Source organism: Lissotriton vulgaris, chromosome 7 (assembly GCF_964263255.1).
Source record: "Lissotriton vulgaris chromosome 7, aLisVul1.2, whole genome shotgun sequence".
Taxonomy (NCBI): domain Eukaryota; kingdom Metazoa; phylum Chordata; class Amphibia; order Caudata; family Salamandridae; genus Lissotriton; species Lissotriton vulgaris.
In genome coordinates, this window is record NC_141695.1 from 381,397,389 (window position 1) to 381,419,479 (window position 22,091).

Consider the following 22,091-nt stretch of genomic DNA (forward strand, 5'->3'; position numbering starts at 1 on the left):
AGAACAACAAGAACATTTTATCGATGCCGAAACAGGCAGACTTTCCCTCCATAAACGGAAAATTGCCCCGAAACAGCCAATGGAGTCCTATAAAATTCCTTTAAAGAAAAAGAAGGATTCCACTTCAACTCCTGTTCTTGTGGAACCACTTTCTCCACATGGCAATAATGTCTCACCCACTTACTCTGACGTGGACGCTGGGGATGGTGATGATGATGATGATGAGTACAGCTATCTTCACTACACTGACCCTGATGATACCAATGAACCCTGGGCAGCTGGTGCTGACCCAGTTGATCCTCACTCTACCCCAGACACTCAACTCTATGCTGTAAAAATGTTGCCTACAGAGGATTCAGCGGCGTTTAATGCCCTCATTGAAAGGGCGGCTAAAAATCATGACGTCCAGCTCCATGCTGACCCCATTGAAGTGGACTTTCTTTTTGACACCTTTTCCGTCTCAGAGAGAACTGTCAAGACTCGGACTATGTTGAAGGGTGTCTTAAAACATGCTGGGGAGATCTTTAAAGAGCCTACCAGAGCCAGGGTGATAAACCCTAGGATTGAGAAGAAGTATAAACCAGCGCCTACTGACCCTACGTACATCAAGGGACAGTTGCCTTTGGACTCTCTTGTTGTTTCAAATGCCCGGAAGAGGGCTAATTCTCAAACAGGTGATGCTCCTCCCCCAGATAAAGAATCTAAGGTGTTTGAGGCATCAGGGAAAAGGGTGGCAGCTCAAGCGGCCAATATCTGGCGCATTTCCAATACACAAGCACTTCTAGCGAGGTATGACAGGGCACACTATGACACACTGGAGACCCTGTTGCAGCACCTGCCAGACGAATACAAAGAGGCAGCTGAGATGCTCATCCAAGAGGGGAAGCTAATATCCAATGCTTCCATTAAATGCGCACTGGACTCGGCTGATACCGCGGCCAGAGCTGTCAACACTAGCGTCATGCTGAGACGACACGCCTGGCTCAGAATCTCGGGATTTAAGCCAGAGATACAGACCACCATTCTTAATCAGACAGTAAACCCTGATCATCTGTTTGGCCCAGAGGTGGACACCACCTTGGAATAGATAAAAAAAGGACACTGAAACTGCTAGGTCCAAAGGGGTCTTGTAGTCCCAGCAATTCAGGGGTGGTTCCTTTCGTCGCTCAAGAACTAGAGGTGTTTCCAGAGGCCAGCTCTCCCAAACCACGCAGTACTATAAAGGCAACACGCAGTCCACATACACCAAACAAAATCGAGGTGGATATCGTAGAAACAGCGCCAAAGGCAGGGGTCGTGGAAACAACAACACCAGATCCTCTGCCACTAACAAACAGTGACGCCTTGTCACTGCCCCCGACCACGCAACACCGGTCGGGGGGGAGACTTCAACGGTTCTTGCCAGTCTGGAAATCCATCACCACAGACAGGTGGGTCACACAGCTTATACAGTACGGTTATTGTCTGGAGTTAACATCCACTCCACCCAACATACCCCCAAGACACCGTCCTATGTTCGCCGAGCATTTGCACTTATTGCAGCAGGAGATCCTCGTCATGCTGCAAAAAGGGGCAATCGAGCTTGTGCATGTGGAAGAAAGAGGCATAGGAGTTTACTCACTGTACTTCTTGATACCAAAAAAGGACGGGTCCCTCAGACCCATACTGGACCTCAGACCCCTCAATCAGTACATTCTATCGGAGCACTTTCACATGCTGACCCTGCAGCAAGTACTCCCTGTAGGAGAGTAGGGTATGCAATCCTATGATCACCCAGATTTTTTGCTTTTGTTTCACTGGTTTACGACTTTCTCCGGCTTTGGGCCTGCTAATCAGACCCACAGCCTAGCTGTTCTCTCACTAAATTACAACGTGTACCCTAGGTGCATTCACCAATTGGTACTGGGCCACCTTATCAGACCCTGTAACTCAGGGCATAGGTGTACCCAGGGCCTACCAGGGGCTGCAGCATGTATTATGCCACCCCTGGCTGGCCATCTAAATCTGACACAACTGGCTGCACGACAGCTGGGGCAAGGTGGTGTAATCACCCTTTGCTTTGGATATAGTATACCTATATCTAACCCTAAAATGGACACACAGATTCCTATCAGTCACTCCTATGGCAGGCCTTGACAATCCTGAAGGCAGAGTGCTTGGAATCGTGTGAGATGGTGCTCTGGCATGAGCTGAGCCCGTTTGCAGCTTGCGGAACCAAGTCCTAATAGCTGTTTCATGATAACGCATACCATATACTCTTAAGTGCATTATAATCCTCGCGGTTAAATGCCAACTCTGGTATCGCTTTATCAAAACATGTCGAGTAAGGTGTCATACGAATTGGAATACTAACCCCTCGCCAATTCTGGCGACGGGGTTAGCATTCCACCCTTCTAGAGGGACACGACATGTATGTAACTGTGAACCCCGGTTAAAGTTAACTCAAGCCTCAGCATCACAAAATGGATGCTGCCACCACAGACACAAGTCTGACCCCCTGCAGCTGGGAGTCCTTCCAGCGAGGGGAGCTTGGACAAAGGGTTTCCTGTCAGGGGCGGTGCTAGCACCATCCCAGACAGGTTTTTGTGTATCCTGGGTAGGCAGGGCTTTACAGGAAGGTGACTGCAAGTGGCACCCCGGTGCTCACTACGCATCTGCCGGCTAGAACCAGTTCCAGGGGCACACCAGCCCCTGAGCTGGGGAAAGTCCGGCATGGGAGAGGGGTGTAACCACCCCCCTTCCTGGTCCCACCCCTAGGGCAGGACCTAGTCGCGTACCCACCCCTTTCTTTAGGATAAAGGCAGGAGCGGGGACCCTTCCAAAAATCAGATCATCTTTCAATCAAGAAACTACTTTCCACGAAAGGAACTCTCGACTCTTCTCAAGATTTCTCCCTTGTGACTAAGGAGTAGTCACCCTGCACCCGCAGGCACCATCTAAGAACACTGCGGTTTGCTGCACGTCCTTCCTCCGGAATCCAACTGACCAGCACGACGAGACCCGGCTTCCCTGGCACCTCTGACCTCTACCTACCTCTACAGCTAAGCTGAGAACCGTAGGTGCGACGAGACCTCGAGGGACCAGCCATCATCAGAACTGCACGACTTCTATCCAGCACAACCGCCGAGGGATCCTCTGGTGAGTGCTTTGGGGTCCGAGAAGCCCCGACCCTGAGCAGCTCCAGCACCGAAGTCCAGCCCCCCAGCATCCACGAGATCTGCGTGGGGCCCTTCTGCTTTTTGGCTGCTCACCGCGTTGTCTGGCTACTAGCCCGCTGGCTTGTGGCCTTCCCGACGACGACCGACGACATCACCACTGCTGGTCTGGTTGCTCCAGACTGGCCCTTGCTCCCTTCCAAAAGAGGAGCACCCCGGACCCTTCTGGTCCACTCCAGACGCCATTTTAGGTCCACCGCGTGGGCTTGAATTTGCCAAGACTTGTTGCCCCAATCCTGGGTCCAGCGACGTCGACAGCATCAACCATCGTGGGACAGCTCGCACCTCCATCCTGGTCGCCGACAACGCCTCCTGGTCCGTGAGACTGCAGAGCCCAGCGTCGCCCACTCACCTGGTCGAGGTGACTCCATCCGGTGCCCTCCTGGTGCCCATCTAATCACTGGCTAGTGATTCAGAACTTGGTCCCCTCTGCTTACAGGTGTCTTCCATCTTCGATCCATGCTTGGATCCACCGAACAATCTTCACTGGTCGCCTGCCAGCAACTTCTTCTTTCAGGCTCCATAGACTGCAACGAGGATTCCCGACGTCTTTCCAGACCTATGCAGCCGCAGCCCTTCGGCTAGGTAACTTCGGCATTTCGGTGCCCCAGCATAGCCTCACTATCCAAGGGTCCAGATCCTTTCCGTTTTTCAGCCTATCTAGTCGGGTTCGCCCGAGAACACTAACTTTGCTTTTACTAGTCTCCATAGACTTTGTTCCGCATCCCGCGTGAGAGTGCACACTCTGCACCCGAGTCCCCTAGGCCTCCTACTAGTAATCTGAAGGTTCAGTAACGTAGTCCTAGCGATTCCAAAGCCTATTAGGCCAGTACTTACCTGCTAGTAATTTAGCATTGCACTTTTGTAGTATATGGTTTTTCGTGCCCCTCGGGCATTTGTGTAAATTGTGCAACTTAAAGTATTTTCGTAAGAGTTTTGTTGTGTTCTTTGTACCCTGTCCTCATAAAGAGTACAGGGCTGTTGTGATCTAAATAAATACACTGTTTATTTTCATAACACTTGTGTGGTGTCCTTTCACTTGGTGTTCAAGGGGTATATGTGATGGTATAACAGCTGGCTTAACACGCCCTCTAGAGTTTAGCCCAAAGACTGCTCGTATCCATGCTACTAGGATAGCTGGTCTATAAGGTAGACTTACAACCAATCATCAATAAGGGTTGTTTGGACTGATGCATAGTGATCACTAGAATAGTGAGCACTGCATATCAGGCCAACTTCTCACACTCCCGTTGCTCTATCAGGGGGATTTTCTCGCAACTTTAGATCTAAAGGATGCGTATTTTCACATTCTTCTGCACCCGTCACACAAAAAATACCTCCGGTTCACCATCCAAAACCAGCATTACCAGTTCAAGGTTTTGCCTTTCGGGGACACCACGGCACCCAGGGTGTTTACAAAGTGCCTGGCGATGGTGGCGGCGCACCTGAGGAGACCAAACAACAACAGCATTCAATCGCTGATACAAAGATTCAGACCTCAACACTCGCTCCCAGCGCGAGTGTTCATGCAGTTGATAGGCATGATGGCCTCCTGCATCTCCATAGTCCCGCACGCGAGACTACATATGTGTCCGCTTCAGGAGTGCTTAGCACGTCCGTGGACCCAAGCTCACGGACAGTTGAAAGACCTAGTGTTGGTGAGCGGTCGGGCATACAACTCTCTGCATTGGTGGAATCCACAAAACTTTTGCAAGGGACGACCGTTCCAAGAGCCTGTGCCACAGATCATCCTGATGACGGACGCTTCTCTCCAGGGATGGGGAGCTCATGTATTCCATTACACTGTGCAGGGACTATGGACACCACAGCAAAAGAAGATGCACATCAATGTTCTAGAACTGATGGCGATCTTCATGGCACTAAAAGCCATCAAAGTACATCTGTGCAACAAGGTCGTGTTGATCCGGACGGACAACATGACGGCCATGTACTACATTCAGAAGCAGGGAGGAACACACTCTCCACAGTTGTCTCATCTGGCTCAGAGCATGTGGAAGTGGGCCATTCAGAGAACCTTCTTCCTCATGGCAGAACACCTCCCAGGCAAAGACAATCAGATGGCGGACCTGCTCAGCAGGTACAGCCACCAAATGCACGAGTGGGAGATACATCCATTGGTACTCCACCCGTACTTCCAAAGGTGGGGTCATCCAGAGATAGACCTGTTTGCCACAAAGGAGAACGCAAAATGCCGAAGCTTTGCCGCCAGGTTTCCACACCCACAGTCGCAAGGCAATGCGATATGGATGAACTGGTCAGGCAAATTTGCGTACGCTTTTCACCTCTAATACCGCTGGTGGCACGCAAGCTGAAGAAGCACTCGATGACTCTCATCCTGGTTGCTCCGACGTGGGCTCGCCAACCATGGTACACCACGTTTCTGGAACTGTCCGTGGTACCGCATCAAATACTGCGCCTCACACCCAGGCTTTTGACGCAGAGCCATGGCGACATTCAGCATCCAGATCCGCAACAGCTCAACCTGGCGATCTGGCTCCTTAGGTCTTAGTTTGGCTACCTCAACTTACCTCCTGACTGTATGGACATCATCCGGGAGGCAAGGAAGCCCTCCACCAGAGCATGCTATGCGGTGAAGTGGAAGCGGTTTGTCATTTATTGTGCAGGCCACAACATTAACCCGCAGGATGCATCTATTCAGAACATCATTTGTTATCTCTTACATCTGTACAAATGTAATCTGGCCTATGCTTCCATTCGCATACATTTATCCGCAATGGCAGCTTATCTCCAAAACAGACAGCACCTCTCACTTTTCAGGGTGCCTGCCATTAAACCCTTTCTGGAAGGACTCAAACGTGTCATTCCCCCCGCGGACGCCACCAGTTCCGGAGTGGAACCTCAATGTGGTCCTCACCAGTTTGATGGGTCCCCCTTTTGAACCACTGCATTCCTATGAGATTCTATTCTTGACATGGAAAGTGGCTTTCCTTATAACGATTACGTCGCTACGACGAGTTAGTGAACTCCAGGCACTAACTATCCAAGAGCCATTTATTCAAATTCATTCTAACAGGGTGGTGCTTCGCACTAACCCTAAATTCCTTCCTAAGGTAGTGTCTCAGTTCAATATCAACCAGACTATAGAACTACCTGTGTTCTTCCAAAATCAAGAGTCCCTGGCGGAGAGAATGCTCCACACACTTGACCTCAAAAGGGCCCTAATGCATTACATTGATAGGACCAAGGATTTTAGGAAGACTAAACAACTCTTTGTTGCCTTTGCGCCACAACACAATGGTAACCCCATTTCCAAGGCTCGTATAGCCAGGTGGATCGTTAAATGTATTCAGATCTGCTATAGTTGGGGGCCTCCATGACTTTCCTTGGAAATATTCCTTTGGAAGACATATGTAGAGCAGCCACATGGTCTACCAAACACACATTTACAAAACATTACTGTGTTGATGTGCACTCCAAACAGCAGGCAGCTGTAGGGCAGGCTGTTCTAAAAACACTTTTCCAAACTGCTGCAGCTGGCACGGGCGGCCGCCGTTAATGGAGGGACTGCTATGTATTCTATGCACAGATATGCATCTGTTCTTGGCATGTAGGGCTGCTGACATTCATATCGCCCGCCCTCCTCCCCGGTGCCTGTAGCTGCTGCAGCATTCACACATACTTCTAGCATGGTCATCATTCACTTAGTTTCACTCCATCTTGGCCACAATGGCTAAAAACAATCTGAGGATGGAGTCGATGCCCATGCGCACTGTAGTCCAGGGGAGGAGCCACCTATCTCGTGATACTTCGAAAACTCTTCCAGGACAACAATGTGCGATCATCCGGACCCAACACTAGGCGACGATCTATGCACAGATATGAATATCAGCAGCCCTACATGCCAAGAACAGATGCATACTGGTAAGTAGCATATTCGGCACCACACATGTCACTTCAGACGGCGCCATGCCGAGCCAAACAACGCCATCTACCAGGGCAGGGATACTGCTCGTGAAATGTCCGAATCCAGTCTGACACCTGGTGATAATTCTAAGTTAGGGAATCTGCAGCAAGATGGTCTCTACGGGATAAGGCATTACTGAAGGTAAGTAACTTGTTTGTCAAGACTGATCAACCTCTACCTCAAAATGTTCTCTGTAAAATGTTCTCTGAACCTGTCAAGTAACAACCCCAAAAGCCTGCTTGATCATTCTGCCAGAGCTGTTGCGTAGCTACTAGTAAAAGAGGTGGTGAATGCTTGTTGAAGACAACTGCCAGGCTGCAGTGGGGGTGTCCGTGCACACTTTCACATAGCACTGCTGACCTGCTCATTGCGCTGGAGGGGAATTTTGCCTGCTCGATAACCGGTCTGAGTCCACTTCCCAAACCATCCAGCTTTGCATGGTACTGCTGTGGTATCTGAGGTTATCTGTATTTAGAAATATTAATTCAAAGAACAAGTCACTTACCTTCTGTAACTCGTTCTGGTGGGCACTCTAACCGCAGATTTCTCACTGCCCTCCCATCTCCCCGTTGTGCGGAGTAAACTCTTGAGCATCACCCTAATTTTTCAAGTTAGTTTTTGGCATACTGTCCCCAACAATTTTTTGAGAGTGCTGAGTGTCTAAGGACTCCGAAGGAGAGCCATTAAGAAACTGGACATTGGCAACCAGGGGGAATGCTTCTATGTGACTCATCACTTCTAGGAAACAACAAATTCACTGCTTAGCACCATAGTGCCACCTCTCCTCATACGGGAGCATTGCTATAAAATTCAATAGATCCAGTCTGTGGTTGGAGAGTGCTACCAAAGGTAAGTAACTTCTTCATTTACTGGTTTTGCTAATGTTTAGGCTTTAGCTTTCTGAAACAATGTTCTTTTTATCCTCCTTGGATGGCACATTAGTCCTAGTTTTACTGGTTCTTTTGAGGGAGAGAACTAAACTCTGCATTGCTGTTCTCTAGTTACCAGTTCCTCCTGCGACTGCCCTTAGAACACTTCCCATTAGAACCTGGGGTTCAATCTGGCTGGCTGTGCCAAGAATATGATATATGTGCCCTCCTTCTGGGTAAATGCCGGTTATGTTGTAACAGTACTCTTGCAATTTCTACTTCTACTATAACGCATCACCCAGCCAACATGACACCCTTTTACGTGATTTATGGGGCACATTGACGACCTCTCAGAAAATAAAAAACGTCACCTGATCTACTTAGTCTTAATGCTACTAATGGCAATGGATGAGTTTCTGTCAAGCCTTCTCCTATACAGCCTTTTTGTGCATTTTTGTTTTGTTAATGAATTTTTGCTTCTCCCAACAGATATACTAATTACAAGTACAACTACTCAGCCAGTCTCAAATCAGCCTCCCATGCAACTCTCTGAGGTGAACATCCCCCTCTCGCTTGGTGTGTGTCCCCTAGGCCCAGTGCCGCTTACGAAGGAGCAGCAGTATCAGCAAGACATGGAGTTGGCAGCCTGGCATCATATGCCTCATCCGTCGGACTCTGAGAGAATACGGTGGGTTTCTTTAGGCTCATAGTGTCTTATTTAACCAGTAGCATGAGCATGTTCTGTGACGCCATCCCCAAGTAGGAAGGAATTCCATTCTAATATAATCCTCCTTTTCTACTTTCATTTTAGAACGCATAAAAGCACTCTCCCGAGAAACTGTGCCTGTACTGGCAAAGCCCACTTTCAGCCTTTTTAATGGTGCTGTTAAAACCTCTGACCCTCTGCAACCTTTCACCAAACAAAGAAATGTAACCATCTGTGGGAGGATTTTCCTGAGCCATTTTGTAGGTGTTTTGGTCAAACTGCAGATAAATACTCTTAGAAAGATCTGCTTTCAGGAAATCTTTTTCCCTTTGTGTCTAGATGGGGCCTGCTTTCTATGCCAGCAGCCTAAAACTGGTTGATTAGACAGCGTTCATCACGTCACCTTTCTGGTTTAAAGCAAGTTAAAAAAGGAGGTTGGAGAGCTTTTATTTTGCAGAGGCTTATTACTAACAGCCATTATGGAATGACAACAATGCCGAGGGGACTAATATCCTCTTGGATGAATTGGACGTAAAACAGTGCAGACAAGTTGGAGCTCCGAAAATGTCTGTTTTGGTTACATTGACAGTGTACTGTATGGCTAGGGATGGTGGAGTGAAGCATTTTGGAAGATGTTTACCAAACGTTTAGGGTGGTGGATGTGTCTGGTGTCAAACTGTTCTTATAAATCTCCAAGACGCTCATTCAGGTAGACATCTTGAGTTTTTGCTGCTCTTCTCTCCTTAAAAGGCAGTAACGTTGATTTCTCAGGAGACTCTTAACCACATATCAGCAATCAAGGACTCAGTATTGTTTTGGTTTGTTCTGCAGACAGTACCTGCCACGCAATCCTTGTCCAACACCTCCTTACCATCACCAGATGCCCCCTCCTCATTCGGACACCGTGGAATTCTATCAGCGGCTATCAACTGAGACACTTTTCTTCATCTTCTATTACTTAGAGGTATGTTACCTTATGCATATCACTGCTGTCGCTTTCTTTTTGGGGCAGAAATGGAATGTGTAATGCGCTTAGACATCCACTACACTGTGACTCGAAACATCTTTCAGTTTAAAATTGAAAATGCACAAAAAGTTTGCGTACTTTGAAGGAATTCCCATATATATGTTACTCTAATAGACTTTTTAACTACTTCATAGTTGAATGTCCTGATCCTGTCACTCTAGGCTATTAGTAAAAGGTAGATGTACCCTGGATTAAATTTAAAACCTAAAATATATATAGCATACTGAACTACAGTAATACAATGTTCCATTAGTCTGTTCATTTGTCATTCATGTTGCTCTTCCACCCTCTAGAGCATACAGCTTTGGGCAGTGGTGAGTCACCCCACTTTCAGCCATTTGCTCTTGTGCAGCGAGTGACACAATTTTTCTAGCTCATGTTTGCATTCTCTTAAAGATAAGTCACTTCTGTGCCAGGGCTGCTCTGCCAATACCTTGCTTCACCAGTGCTTTTTCCCCTTATCCTTTTTTTTTCTTTTGATCCTTCTTTGTTAAAATTCTTCATAACAATTCTAAGCCAATAGTACCTCTTCTTTGTGCTGATCAGAATAATATGTTCAAGGCATATTGGCTGCAGACCACACACTATTGCATTAGATCACCATCTGGTGGTGGGTCCGGATGATTACACTTTGTTGTTGTCTTGGAAGAGTCTTTGTCTGTTGGATGACTCCTCCCTTAGATCGTAGTGCGCATGGGCATCGACTCAATCTTCAGATTGTTTTTTACGCCATCGGGCTCGGATGTGTTCATCGTTCGGTCCTGTTACCGATCTCTTTTCGAATCAATCAATCAACTACTACTATCGGCATCGTCGTCGACATTGATTCCGGTTACCAGCGTCGAATAGAGACTTCACTTCTCGATTCCAGCGTTTGTCGGGCCCAACTGCGCCATTGGGCCTTTACTCATGGAAAGAAAACCCTTCAAGAAGTGCCCTCGGTGTGGACACAAATTCCCTCACACCGATCTTCATGAGGTTTGCAATCTCTGCTTATCTCCAGAGCACGAGAGTCGAGACTGTGATGCCTGCGCTTCATTCCGGTCCAGGAAAACAATCCGGGACCATCGAGCTCGAAGAGTAATGGCGTAGTCATCTTCGTCGACACCAGACCTCATCATTGACGAGGCTCCAAATGAAGTAGACGCCGAAGAACAACAGCACGAAGACAACGCTTCCGAAGCAGAGGATTCCGCTTCTGGAGTCGAGGATCAATCCGAAGATGATCTTCTAGCTGGCTCGGATGTGTTCATCGTTCGGTCCTGTTACCGATCTCTTTTCGAATCAATCAATCAACTACTACTATCGGCATCGTCGTCGACATTGATTCCGGTTACCAGCGTCGAATAGAGACTTCACTTCTCGATTCCAGCGTTTGTCGGGCCCAACTGCGCCATTGGGCCTTTACTCATGGAAAGAAAACCCTTCAAGAAGTGCCCTCGGTGTGGACACAAATTCCCTCACACCGATCTTCATGAGGTTTGCAATCTCTGCTTATCTCCAGAGCACGAGAGTCGAGACTGTGATGCCTGCGCTTCATTCCGGTCCAGGAAAACAATCCGGGACCATCGAGCTCGAAGAGTAATGGCGTAGTCATCTTCGTCGACACCAGACCTCATCATTGACGAGGCTCCAAATGAAGTAGACGCCGAAGAACAACAGCACGAAGACAACGCTTCCGAAGCAGAGGATTCCGCTTCTGGAGTCGAGGATCAATCCGAAGATGATCTTCTAGCTGGTCAACAGGTCGTGAGTACAGACGTCGACCCTGTTCACCCCACCATACCGGGACAGGCTTCGGTTCCACCTCCACGTCCAGGTGCACACCGACCAAAACATTCCGACGCCCCGCCTTCTGGCTCGGCAGCGAAGAATACAAAAAAGCCTCCAGTCGACTCAGGCTCGAGTCAGTCTGTCGGTCCCAAAAAGCAGAAGGTCCTTAAGCCAAAATTAACACCAGCACCAAAGCATCCTTCGGTACCGAAAGTGGTTGAACCGAAAGCAAGTTTGGCCCCAAAAGAGCTACCGAACCAAAAACCACCCCGGTTCCGAAAAAAGTGGACCCAAAGAAGGTTCCGGTACCGAAACATACTTCGGCTCCGAAGGTAGATGAGTCGAAATGTACTCCGGGAACAAGAACTCTGGATCCAAAGAGCACAATCCTAGGAAAAAGACTTCGGATCCGAAACCAAAATCTGCTCCAAAGACAATACACTGTTAAACCTAAGCATTTCGGCCCCATACCATATAAATCGGCGCCGAAAGAAGATTTGCCAGTAGAAGAGCTTTTAAAACCTGATCCAAAGCAAAAAACTCTTCATATTAATCCAAAGACTGGACATATCACTTCTCTGCCTGAAAAGAGGAAAATGGACTATCCTAATATACGGCCAGTTCCTCTAAAAAAGCATGCTCAAACTTCACCAATGAGGATCCCTTCACCAGAAAGAGAAGTACCAGTAGATATTTCTCCTGTACATTCACCATCTAGTACACATAGTCTTACACCACAGGATGAGGATGATGGGGATAGTTACTCAAAGGACATAGAGAGTGACCATCACATGGATGACATTAATGACCCAGATGATATTCCTGGGCCATCAGGTGACCCATGGGAAGATTATAATGCACCAGATTTGCCACAAGATGATGTATTCCGGTCTAGACCATCTCCCCCAGATGACACTATTGGGTTTATGCAGCTCATTCATAGCGCTGCCACTGTTAGAGGCATGTGGGCTGCTGAATTCATATCTGTACATAGATCGCCGCCTAGTGTTGGGTCTGGATGATTGCACATTGTTGTCCTGGAAGAGTCTTCGAAGTATCACGAGATAGGTAACTCCTCCCCTGGACTACAGTGCGCATGGGCATCCCCTCCATCCTCAGATTGTTTTTCGCCATTGTGGCAGAGATGGAGTGTTATACATTGAGTGATGTCCATGCTAAATAGTAATTCTGGCTGCTACAGGCGACGGGGAGGAGGGTGGGCAATATGAATGTCAGCAGCCCTACATGCCAAGAACAGATGCATACTGGTAAGTAGCATATTCGGTTCGAGGCATGTGGGCTGCTGAATTCATATCTGTGCATAGATTACATAGCAGTCCCTCTTGTTAGCGGCAGCTGCCCGTGCCAGCTGCAGCAGTCTGAATAAGAGTTTTGAGAACAGCCTGACCTACATCTACGCAGTGGTGTTTCGTAAATGTATGTATAGTGGACGATGTGGCTGCTCTACATATCTCTTCTAAAGGAATATTCCCCAGGAAAGCAATGGATGCTCCTAACTTACGTGTGGAGTGTGCTCTTGGAGGAATGGTTAGTGTGCGTTTAGCCTTTGCATAGCCAATTTGTATACACTTAACGATCCATCTGGCTATTCCTGCTTTGGAAAGGGGGTTGCCTTTGTGCTGTGGAGAAAAAGCGACAAACAGTTGTTTTGTCTTCCTGAAATCCTTTGTTCTGTCTATATAGTACATAAGAGCCCTCGTGACATCTAATGTGTGTAGAGATCTCTCTGCGACATTTTCCGGATTAGGATAGAAAACTGGCCGTTCTATGGTTTTGTTCATGTGGAACTGCAAAATCACCTTAGGCATGAATGTAGGGTTGGTGCGTAGTACAACTCTATTTGCTTGGACCTGTATGAACGGCCCTTGAATGGTTAGTGCCTGGAGTTCACTAACTCGTCTCAGTGAGGTAATGGCTACTAGGAAAGCAACTTTCCAGGTCAGAAATTGAATCTCACAAGAGTGTAGAGGTTCAAAAGGTGGTCCCATCAGTCTGGTGAGGACCACATTCAGGTTCCAGACTGGTGAAGGTGGGTGTCTGGGAGGGATCACTCTTTTGAGTCCCTCCAGAAAAGCTTTAATGGCAGGCACTCTGAATAGTGAGAGGGGCTGCCTGTTCTGAAGATAAGCTGCTTTTGCGGATAAATGTATACGAATGGAACTGTGCGCTAGATTACATCTGTATAAGTGCAACAAATAACATATAATGTTTTGAATTGATGCATCCAGTGGGTTAATGTCATTATTGTTACAATATATGACAAACCTTTTCCATTTAACCGCATAACATGCTCTGGTTGTGGGTCTTCTTGCCTCCTTGATGATATTCATAGATTCTGGCGGCAAGTTGAGGTAGCCAAATTCTAAGATTTCAGGAGCCGGATCGCCAGGTTGAGCTGTTGCGGATCTGGGTGCTGAATTTCGCCATGGCTCTGTGTTAAAAGTCTGGGTGTTAGCCGCAGTCTTTGATGCGGTACCACGGAAAGTTCTACTAGCGTGGTGTACCAAAGCTGGCGTGCCCACGTTGGAGCAACCAGGATGAGTGTCATAGAGTGTTGCTTCAGCTTGCTTGCAACCAGCGGTATTAGAGGTGCTGGGGGAAAAGCGTACGCAAATCTGCCTGACCAGTTCATCCATATCCCATTGCCCTGTGACTGCGGATGTGGAAACCTGGCGGCGAAGCTCTGGCATTTTGCGTTTTCCCTTGTTGCGAATAGGTCTATCTCTGGATGACCCCACTGCTGGAAGTACGGTTGGAGTACTGATGGATGTATCTCCCACTCGTGCATCTGGTGGCTGTGTCTGCTGAGCAGATCTGCCATCTGGTTGTCCTTGCCCGGGAGGTGTTCCGCCATGAGGAAGATGTTCCTCTGAATGGCCCACTTCCACATGCTCTGAGGAGCCAGATGAGACAACTGTGGAGAGTGTGTTCCTCCCTGCTTCTGTATGTAGTACATGGCAGTGATGTTGTCCGTCCAGCTCAACACGACCTTGTTGCACAGGTGTACTTTGAAAGCTTTCATTGCCATGAAGATTGCCATCAATTCCAGAAGGTTGATGTACATCTTCTTCTGCTGTGTCGTCCATAGTCCCTGCATTGTGTAATGGAGTACATGAGCTCCCTATCCTTGAAAAGATGCGTCCGTCGTCAGTATTATCTGTGGCACAGGCTCTTGGAACGGTCGGCCCTTGCAAAGGTTTTGTGGGTTCCACCAATTCAGAGAGTTGTATGCCCGACCGCTCACCAACACTAGGTCTTTCCATTGTCCTTGAGCCTGATTCCACTGACGTGCCAAGCACTCGTGAAGCGGGCGCATATGTAGTCTCGCGTGCGGGGCTATGAAGATGCAGGAGGCCATCATGCCTATCAACTGCATGAACACTCTTGCTGGAAGCGAGTGTTGGGGTCTGAATTTTTGTATCAGCAATTGCATGCTCTTTATCCTCACTGAATTTGGCTGAGCTTCGGCTGCCAGAGTTTCTATTGTCGCGCCCAGGTACTGTCACACGTGGGAGGGCTGAAGATGTGACTTTGGATAATTCAGCGAGAATCCCAGACTGTGAAGAAGATGAATGGTGTGGGACATGTGGCTGGCACACTGCTGGGCCGTCTTTGCTTGAATAAGCCAGTCGCCCAGATAAGGGTAGACATGTATGTGCTGTCTCCTTAGGTGTGCTGCTACTGTCGCCAGGCACTTAGTGAACACCCTGGGTGCCGTCGTTACTCCAAAAGGGAGGACTTTGAACTGATAATGTTGATCTTGAATAGTGAACCTGAGATACTTTCTGTGTGATGGGAATATGGAAATACACATCTTTCAGATCTAGTGTTGCGAGGAAGTCACCCTGACTGAGTAACGGTAGAACCTGCTGTAAGGTGAGCATATGAAAATGCTTTGGCAGAATGTATCCGTTTAGAGGCCTTAGGTCCAGTATGGGTCTGAGAGACCCGTCCTTTTTGGGTATTAAGAAATACAGAGAGTACACCCCTGAGCCTATGTCTTCTACAGGCACAAGCTCTATGGCTCCTTTTTGCAGCATGCTGACGACCTCCTGCTGCAATAAGTGTAAGTGCTCTGTGGACATAGGACGGTGTCTTGGTGGTATGTTGGGTGGAGTGGATGTCCGCTCTAGACAGTACCCGTACTGGACAATGTCTCTCACCCACCTGTCTGTTGTGATGGATTTCCAAACCGGCAGGAACTGTTGCAGTCTCCCCCCGACAGGTGTTATATGGTCGGGGGGGCAGTGACAGGGCGTCACTGTTTGTTATTGGCAGAGGATCTGGAATTGTTGTTTCCTCTTCCTCTGCCTTTGAGGTTGTTTCCACAATATCCACCCCTGTTGTGTTTATTGTAGGTGGTTTGTGTACCTCCTTTATTATACTGTGTCTGCTGTGTGTTTTGGCCTCTTGAAGGTCCTCTATTATTGGAGCGATGGAAATAGCCACCCCGAAACTGCTGTGACTGCAGAGCCCCCATAGACTTTGCAGTCTCGGTGTCTTTTTTAATCTTTTCAAGGGTGGTGTCAACCTCAGGTCCAAATAAGTAGTCCGGGTTAACTGGCTGATTGAGGATAGTAGTTTGTATTTCTGGTTTGAATCCCGAGATTCTTAACCAGGCATGTCTTTTTAACATGACGCTAGTGTTAATGGCTCTGGCTGCAGTGTCAGCTGCGTCTAGCGCGCACTTGATGGAAGCATTAGTTATAAGCTTTCCTTCTTGGATTAGCAGCTCCGCTCCCTCCCTTGTACTGATCTGGTAGGTGTTGCAGCAGTGTCTCAAGGGTATCATAATGGGCCCTGTCATATCTGGCTAAGGGTGCCTGAGTGTTGGCAATGCGCCAGATGTTAGCTGCCTGCGCTGCCACGCTTTTTCCCGAAGTTTCCAGTACTTTCGACTCCTTGTCAGGAGGAGGAGCATCACCTGTAGTCTGTGAGTTTGCTCTCTTACGTGCATTAGAAACAACTAATGAGTCCAATGGCAACTGTCCTCTTATATAAGTAGGGTCCACAGGTGCCGGTTTATATTTCTTTTCAATTCTAGGGTTTAATACCCTTGCTCTGGTGGTCTCCTTAAAAATGTCATCAACATGCTTAAGGACCCATCTTAGCATCGGCAGAGTCTTGACGGTTCTTTCCGAAGTGGAAAAGGCGTCGACCAGAAAATCTTCCTCAACAGGGTCAGCATGTAGTTGCACATCATGGTTGCCCACCGCTCTTTCAATAAGGGCGTTAAAGGCAGTAGTGTCCTCAGTAGGAGATGTTTTTACATTGTATGTATGTGTGTCAGGGGCATTCTGTCAGCAGCCCTACATGCCAAGAACAGATGCATACTGGTAAGTAGCATATTCGTTCCATGGGGTAGACCTACACACAGATGCAATGGAAGAAGATTTCCTAATGGACACTTTAATGTCATCACATAAGACCACAACCACACTTCCAATACTTAGTGGAGTGGTAAGACACGCACCTGAAATGTGCTTCTTGGGACCATCCACGCCGTTACTGTGAGACGATCGAGGAAAATTTTACAGTCTTGTTGTTCCTCCATCTTAGGTTCACAATTTTGGAACCTACATACGACTTCCCTTACCATAGATATAAAGCACCGGAACGTGAGACGCCGCCAATAGGGGATTCCACACTACCCTTTTCTTGAGGTTTGTTGAAGACTCTCGAACTATCCCAAATGAAAATCAACACACCCGTACTCAATACCACGGAACCAACAAGATAATTAGGAAACTCAACCTTCAGGAGTATGAGATAAAACTCTTCGCACGAATTTGGAGGATCCGGGCGTGCACCACCGGTGTAAACTTTAGCCGCCCTGAAGAAACTCCCTGGTAGGGAGTGAAACACTTTGGCTGATTTGGTTGTAAATTGCACGGTGACCACTTTTAAAAAGAATGAATAATAACAAATAAAGAACTTTTCTAAATACACAGTGACAACTTTTCTGGACTTCTTTCTTGTGCGCCCCCACAGTAAAAAAAACACAGTACCTTTGATCTGGAAAGCACAGCGGCGCAAGCTAGCAGCTGACGTCGGGATTTGCAGCACAGAACTTTACAACCTTTTTGGAACTGGGTTTTAGGTGCGGCATCGTAGCGTCCGCAGCTACAATCTTTGTGCTTACCTCCTGACTGTATGAACATTATCAAGGAGGCAAGAAAACCTACTACCAGAGCATTTTACGCTGCAAAGTGGAAGCGTTTTGTCATTTACTGTAATAACAATAACATAAACCCACTAGAGGCTTCAACGCAAAATATCATTTGCTATCTTTTACACCTACATCGTTGCAATCTAGCTTATTCATCTATAAGAATACACTTAGCTGCCATTGCAGCTTATCTTCAGAACAGGCAGTATCTTTCGCTGTTTAGAGTGCCGTCAATCAAAGCATTCATGGAGGGACTCAAACGAATAATCCCCCCAAAACGCCCACCTTCACCTGTCTGGAACCTAAACATCGTTTTAACCAGACTAATGGGACCACCATTTGAACCGTTGCATTCATGTGAATTACAATTTCTAACATGGAAGGTGACTTTTCTTGTAGCGATTACTTCGCTTAGAAGAGTTAGCGATCTGCAAGCCCTAACTATTCAAGAGCCATTCATCCAAATACATGCAAATAGGGTGGTTCTTAGAACTAACCCTAAATTTATGCCAAAAGTGGTATCCCATTTTCATATTAATCAGACAATAGAACTGCCAGTGTTCTTTCCAAATCCACAGTCAGTACCTGAAAGGGCTCTACACGCACTAGATGTCGAGAGCTCTTCTATACTACATTGATAGAACTAAGGATTTTAGGAAGACTAAACAGTTGTTTGTTGCCTTTTCACCACAACACAAAGGCAACCCCATTTCAAAATCTGGATTAACCAGATGGATAGTTAAGTGCATTCAAATATGTTATCTAAAAGCAAAACGCACTTTAACAGTTCCCCCAAGAGCGCATTCTACACGCAAACGTGTAAATGTAAATGTACTAGGGGCATCCATGGCTTTCCTAGGAAACATTCCTCTAGAGGAAATATGTAGAGCAGCCACATGGTCTACCATACATACTTTCACAAAACACTATTGTGTAGATGTACATTCCAAACACAATCAGAAGATGCCCATGCACACTGTAGTCCAGGGGAGGAGCACCTATCTCGTGATACTTCGAAGACTCTTCCAGGACAACAATGTGCAATCATCCGGACCCAACACTAGGCGGCGATCTATGCACAGATATGAATGTCAGCAGCCCTACATGCCAAGAACAGATGCATACTGGTAAGTAGCATATTCCCTTTTGAATCTCCTGCGATGAACGTTGATTGAGTTGGCACAGCAACAAACTGAGACTTGGTTGTCGGGAATGTGGAGAGAAGCGCTCAGAAGATCTGCCAGCGATAATTGTTCTATAAACAAACGGGCCTGGTCGTTTTTTTTGTTGCTCTTTTCTATTAAAGGAGGAGCGACTGGTTGCACGCATTAGAATTTGGCATGGCTGCATTGGGGCAAACAGGATCATGTGAGCATTCAGCACTGCCTTGCAACACAGTTCAGGCCTCTTTCCCCTGGCCAAGAGTCGGCCTTCCAAAAAGACTTTCCATTTGAAAACCCTTCTCAGTTGTTTGCTTGGTCGACGTTTAATTGAACATCCTCTTTGATCAAGGGTCCCAAAGACAACAGGATTTGCCACACAAAGGTCCGACTGATGCCGTGAAGAGAGTCGACTTTATCAAAGTTACAGGGTGCAGATTAGGTTACCTTTTCCAGAACCCTACAATTTTTATTTTGTGTACTTTTTCGTTTTTTTCTCATAGTTTATTATTTAGAAGGTAGCTTCTTAACCCTTCTGTACAAGCAAGTTGCCATAGGCACATAAGGAACAGCGCCTGCCTAAACGGCATCTGCAAGTGGTTTCCTGTGTCACTGCGAGATCGCCACTTGGCAACTGTGAAAGAGTGAAAACTTTATATTCTGCTGCTAAATTTCGATATCTTTGGCTTACCTGCTTGTCCCGAAAAAAGTCCTGTAAGTGGATCTCATAAATACGTACTTGACTTCCTCCTCAATATGAACGGATTAGTTGCAGATCAGTCTGCAGTGCATATAGACACTATAGCATAGTATTTTAGTTCAAACCTTGAAGGCCGCAGCAATGCTTTCAAGTCCCATGGCTGTACTGCTTTTCATAACCGTGTAGCCGTGAGACCCTCTTTAGCACTTAATCTTTGTTTCATGGCCTATCAGTCATTAACTTGCTAATATTCACCACTATTGAGACAACTACCCTTTGCAAGTAGAAAATCCCATGAATGATGTCACAATACATCTGTAAACCCAGCAGACATCGCCAAACAAAGAAACATTCTAGAAAGCCTATTGTTGGTGATTGTTTGTGATGCAGGACTTGCAAAAGGGAATGATGTAGTTTTCTCCTTAGTGGAGGGTCCCTTTAAATGCATTTAAATGATTGGCAGGAGATATATTCTCTACAATTGATTTGGAAGAAAAAGATAATCTTCATCAGCCTAGTTTTGTATTCATGCAACAGTACTTTACCTCTGTTCATTCTCCACCTAGCGATTGCCATTTTTAGGTTTCGCCTAAGTGAAAGCTGCGCACTGCGCAGCTTTTCGCGCAGGCGAAAACCTAATGAGAATACTATGTGGCTTGGGAATCCGCCCTCTGTTCCATTGGCTAGCTCCATAAATCGAGGCTAGCCATTGGAACAGAGATCTGTCCGTCTGTTCATTCTCCACCTAGCGATTGCCATTTTTAGGTTTCGCCTAAGTGAAAGCTGCGTACTGCGCAGCTTTTCGCGCAGGCGAAAACCTAATGAGAATACTATGTGGCTTGGGAATCCGCCCTCTGTTCCATTGGCTAGCTCCATAAATCGAGGCTAGCCATTGGAACAGAGATCTGTCAGTCATGGCCGGACCAGATTCGTGGGCGTTCCCGCGATTTCTTCCCTCTCCACCCTTTTCTGATCGTCATCGCGGCGGTGGGTGTGTGCTATTTTTTTTTTCTGTGTCGGCCTGTTTTGTTCTTTTTAGAAGTGTCTGTTGCTGGAGTTGGCTGCAAGATTTAAGTTCCCACGAAGCGATCAGGTAAGGAGTGTAGGAGAGTATGGTCTGCAATCCTATGATCACCCCAGATTTTTGCTTTTTGCTTCACTGGTTTACGACTTCTCTGGCTGTGGGCCTGCTAATCAGACCCACAGCCTTGCTGTTCTCTCACTAAATTGACACGTGTACCTTAGGTGCATTTACCAATTGGTACTGGGCCACCTTATCAGACCCTGTAACTCAGGGCATAGGTGTACCCAGGGCCTACCAGGGGCTGCAGCATGTATTATGCCACCCCTGGCTGGCCCTTTAAATCTGACACAAATGGCTGCACGACAGCTGGGGCTAGGTGGTGTAATCACCCTTTGCTTTAGATATAGTATACCTATATCTAACCCTAAAATGGACACACAGATTCCTATCAGTCACTCCTATGGCAGGCCTTGACAATCCTGAAGGCAGAGTGCTTGGAATCATGTGAGATGGTGCTCTGGCATGAGCTGAGCCCGTTTGCAGCTTGCGGAACCAAGTCCTAATAGCTGTTCCATGATAACGCAATCCATATACTCTTAAGTGCATTATAATCCTCGCGGTTATATGCTATCTCTGGTATCGCTTTATCAAAACATGTCGAGTAAGGTGTTATACAAATTGGAATACTAACCCCTCGCCAATTCTGGCGACGGGGTTAGCATTCCACCCTTCTAGAGGGACACGACATGTATGTAACTGTGAACCCCGATTAAAGTTAACTCAAGCCTCAGCATCACAAAATGGATGCTGCCACCACAGACACAAGTCTGACCTCCTGCTGCTGGGAGTCCTTCCAGCGAGGGAGGCTTGGACAAAGGGTTTCCTGTCAGGGGCGGTGCTAGCACCATCCCAGACAGGGTTTTGTGTATCCCGGGTAGGCAGGGCTTTAGAGGAAGGTGACTGCAAGTGGCACCCCGGTGCTCACTATGCATCTGCCGGCTAGAACCAGTTCCAGGGGCACACCAGCCCCTGAGCTGGGGAAAGTCCGGAATGGGAGAGGGGTGTAACTGGTCCCACCCATGGGCAGGACCTAGTCGCGTGCCAGCCCCTTTTCCTAGTATAAAGATAGGAGCGGGCCCCCTTCCAAATTAGATCATCTTTGAATCCTGAAACTACTTTCTACGAAAGGAACTCTCGACTTCTTCTCAAGATTTCTCCCTTGTGACTAAGGAGTAGTTACCCTGCACCCGCAGGCACCATCCAAGAACACTGCGGTTTGCTGCACGTCCTTCCTCCGGAATCCGACTGACCAGCACGGCGAGACCCGGCTTCCCTGGCACCTCTGACCTCTACCTACCTCTACAGCTAAGCTGAGAACCGTAGGTGCGACGAGACCTCGAGGGACCGGCCATCATCAGAACTGCACGACTTCTATCCAGCACGACCGCCGAGGGATCCTCGTGTGAGTGCTTTGGGGTCCG

At 47.4% G+C, this 22,091-nt stretch overlaps 1 protein-coding gene across 3 annotated transcripts in view; it reads left to right on the plus strand.

The window, feature by feature from the left end:
* The window catches only part of CNOT3 (CCR4-NOT transcription complex subunit 3), a 992,943-nt gene that overhangs the window by 891,999 nt on the left and 78,853 nt on the right, over positions 1-22,091 (plus strand). For all 3 annotated transcript variants that reach the window (XM_086930326.1, XM_086930324.1, XM_086930325.1), the window contains 2 exons: positions 8,520-8,718; positions 9,568-9,700. In XM_086930326.1, coding sequence (XP_086786452.1) covers positions 8,520-8,718; positions 9,568-9,700 — 332 coding nt within the window. The remainder of the gene's footprint in view (positions 1-8,519; positions 8,719-9,567; positions 9,701-22,091) is intronic.